The sequence below is a fragment of the Pteropus alecto genome, unplaced genomic scaffold (genome assembly GCF_000325575.1).
Source record: "Pteropus alecto unplaced genomic scaffold, ASM32557v1 scaffold214, whole genome shotgun sequence".
In the NCBI taxonomy this organism is placed as follows: domain Eukaryota; kingdom Metazoa; phylum Chordata; class Mammalia; order Chiroptera; family Pteropodidae; genus Pteropus; species Pteropus alecto.
This window is the reverse complement of record NW_006435787.1, coordinates 936,373-938,979: the sequence shown is the minus strand read 5'-3', so window position 1 is coordinate 938,979 and position 2,607 is coordinate 936,373. Positions and strand designations below refer to the sequence as shown.

Below are 2,607 nucleotides of genomic sequence, written 5' to 3'. Positions count from 1 at the left end.
CCCAGGTGGGCCTCCCTCCACTCTCCACCGGGCCGCCGTCACAGGAAAGCCCGCCACAGCGGGCGGCGTGGGACCCACAAACACTCGCCCTGCAACACCGTAGGGTCTAGGTCACAAGACCAGGGCCTGTCTGGTGGGTGCACATGGCCCCGAGCGCCTCGTCCCTTTCTGTGCCCAGCACGCCTTTGCCCCCTCACACACGCACACGCACGCACGCACGCACACACGCACACACGCACGCACGCACACGCGCATGCACACACACGCACACTCACACACGCACGCACACACACACGCGCACGCACACACGCATGCACAACACACGCGCACACACGCACGCACACACGCACACGCACGCACGCGCACGCACGCACGCACGCACACGCACGCACGCCCAGCTGCCTGAGCCTCTCCGGTCCCTGTATTTGCCAGGCCAGGGCTGGACGCGGGGTGTGGCCGGGCCATGGAGCTCATGGGCCAATGGGGGTGGAAGGCTAGTTCAGAATGCAACATGCTGTGACACGGGGACAGGGGGCACCCCTGGGACAGAAGAGAGCAAACAGCAACAATGGGAGCATCCAGGAAGCTTCTAGAAAGAGATGAGGCCTGTCCCAGGAACCGAAGAAAAAGATGCAGCGACACGCAGCGTGTACAGTAACCCTGTTCCAGCGGGCACAGTAACCCTGTTCCAGCGTGTACAGTGACCCTGTCCGCAGCGTGTACGGTGACTCTGTCCGCAGCTGACCTTTTCCTGTCTCTTTCTGCAAAGATAAAATGACCTTGCTCCACTTTCTCAAACTCAGTACTTGCCCTCCCACTGCGGGTGCAGCCTGCGGTTGCCAGGGCGACGCTGGAGGAACTTTAGGAAAACACAGAAAGCGCTCGTTGGGACTTGGCACAGAGTCCGGGCCGCTGCTGCCTTTCCCGGAGCACTGGTCAAACCCTGAGAATGTCCTCAAGGGAAAGTGACCGGGTGGCCCGGGCGGCCCGCGCCCCGCGCCCCACACCTGCCCGCCAGCTTGTGCCACCTGCCTGTCCCGCCTCCCTGCCCACCGGCCCCTCTGCTGGGCGACGCTGCCCCGGGCTCGCGGCACACAGGGTCTCACTGTCCCTCTTCCAGCCTGGAGCTGTTGGGGGCACGTGCCACCTGATGGGCTCGCTCGTCATCAGGCAGCTGAGAGGCGCCCCCGGCCGTCCACGTGAGGTAGGAAGCTTCCTCCCATCCCTCTAAGACCCACTGGGTCGGGGTCCAGGTCGCCTCGGGCAGGGCCAGCCAGCCCCTGCTTCTCTGGGTGCCCAGCACAATCGCGGTCATCGGGGCCGGGGACGTGGGCCTCCCTGCCAGACCCTCCCAGGTGCTCCTCCCGCCGGGCGTTCCTGTTCTGTGTCTGAGGGTGGAACATCGCTGTCTTGTCCCAATGCGGGAGGCGGAGGGAAGCGGGGCACGTCATGGGGACTCTCCTGACGTCCCCGCCCGGCGTTCCTGTCGGGAGCCCAGGCTGGAGCGCGGGGACCACACAGGCCTCAGAGGAGTGGGGGGCCGTGTTTCAACAGCGCGTGCGCCACGTGCGGCCAGGCGCAGACGCCCAGGGCGTAGGGCGGACCCGCCGCGTGCGTCTGATTCTTCCTGCGGTTCTGCCCCTGGTTCCGGTTCCTCTGCAGCTTCCTGGGCCGTTTTCAGCTCTGGCCGAAGACTCTTTTTCTCCGTGTTGCCCCAAAGCTGGAGGCCCCGAAGCCCCCTCCGTGACAGACCCAGAGATGCGGAGAGGAGCCCCGAGTGCCACCGGGGGCTGCAGGCTGGACTGCGAGCTCGGCCTGGGCAGGACGAGGTCAGTGTGGTTCGAGGGTCGGCTCCGTCCGCGCTGGCTCGTCAGTCCCTCTGGCAGAGCGGGCCCCGCCCCTCCCTGGGGACAGCAAAGCCAGTTGTCCCTGCGAAATAGGAGGACCGACTCCTAGGCCACGCGGTCAGACTGTGACAAGGACAGAGAGCAAACCGGGCCTGGATCTGCAAGTGACTAAGAAGGACGTGCCAAAGCTCCTTCGGAACTTGCTAGAAGGTCCGGAGGCCGTGGGCCCTAATGGACCTTCGCAGGGCTGCACGCAGCTGAAGCAGGCACCACGCTGTCCTGCACTGAGCCCCGGGGACGGCGGCTCTGGCCCAGTCAGCAGCACGTTGCGGCCACACTCACAGTCAGCTGCCCGGCCCAGCCTGTCCGTGGCAACGTCCCCTGCACATCCCTGGGCCTGTGCTGCACCCGGGTGGCGCGAACTGTCTGAGACCCCCAGGGACCTCGGCGCAGCTGTGACAGCCTGTGCCTCTGAGAGCACTAAGGACAGTGAGGGAGACATCTTGTCCCTAACACAGGCCTGCAGAGGTGGCTCCTCACAGCGGGGCCTCCACAGCGTGTGCTCTAGAGTCCGTGGAGCAGGGTGGGCATCTCGTCCCTCGGTCTGGGGGTCTCGTCCGGGCACATCTGGGTCTCACCCTGGGCAAGGAGAGGGCCAGAGGGCTGTTGGGGGTCAGAGGGCATAGAAGGCCATCTGTGCAGCCTCGTAGACCTAGGGCGGGTCGGGGTGGGGCGTGGGCCGGTCGGGGGGGGGCGTGGG

General features: G+C 66.0%; 1 protein-coding gene across 1 annotated transcript in view; it reads left to right on the top strand.

The window, feature by feature from the left end:
* PKD1L1 (polycystin 1 like 1, transient receptor potential channel interacting) overlaps positions 1–2,607 on the top strand; it is a 64,692-nt gene that overhangs the window by 47,107 nt on the left and 14,978 nt on the right. Inside the window, exons 34-35 of the mRNA XM_025046514.1 lie at positions 1,121–1,204; positions 1,663–1,829. Coding sequence (XP_024902282.1) covers positions 1,121–1,204; positions 1,663–1,829 — 251 coding nt within the window. The remainder of the gene's footprint in view (positions 1–1,120; positions 1,205–1,662; positions 1,830–2,607) is intronic.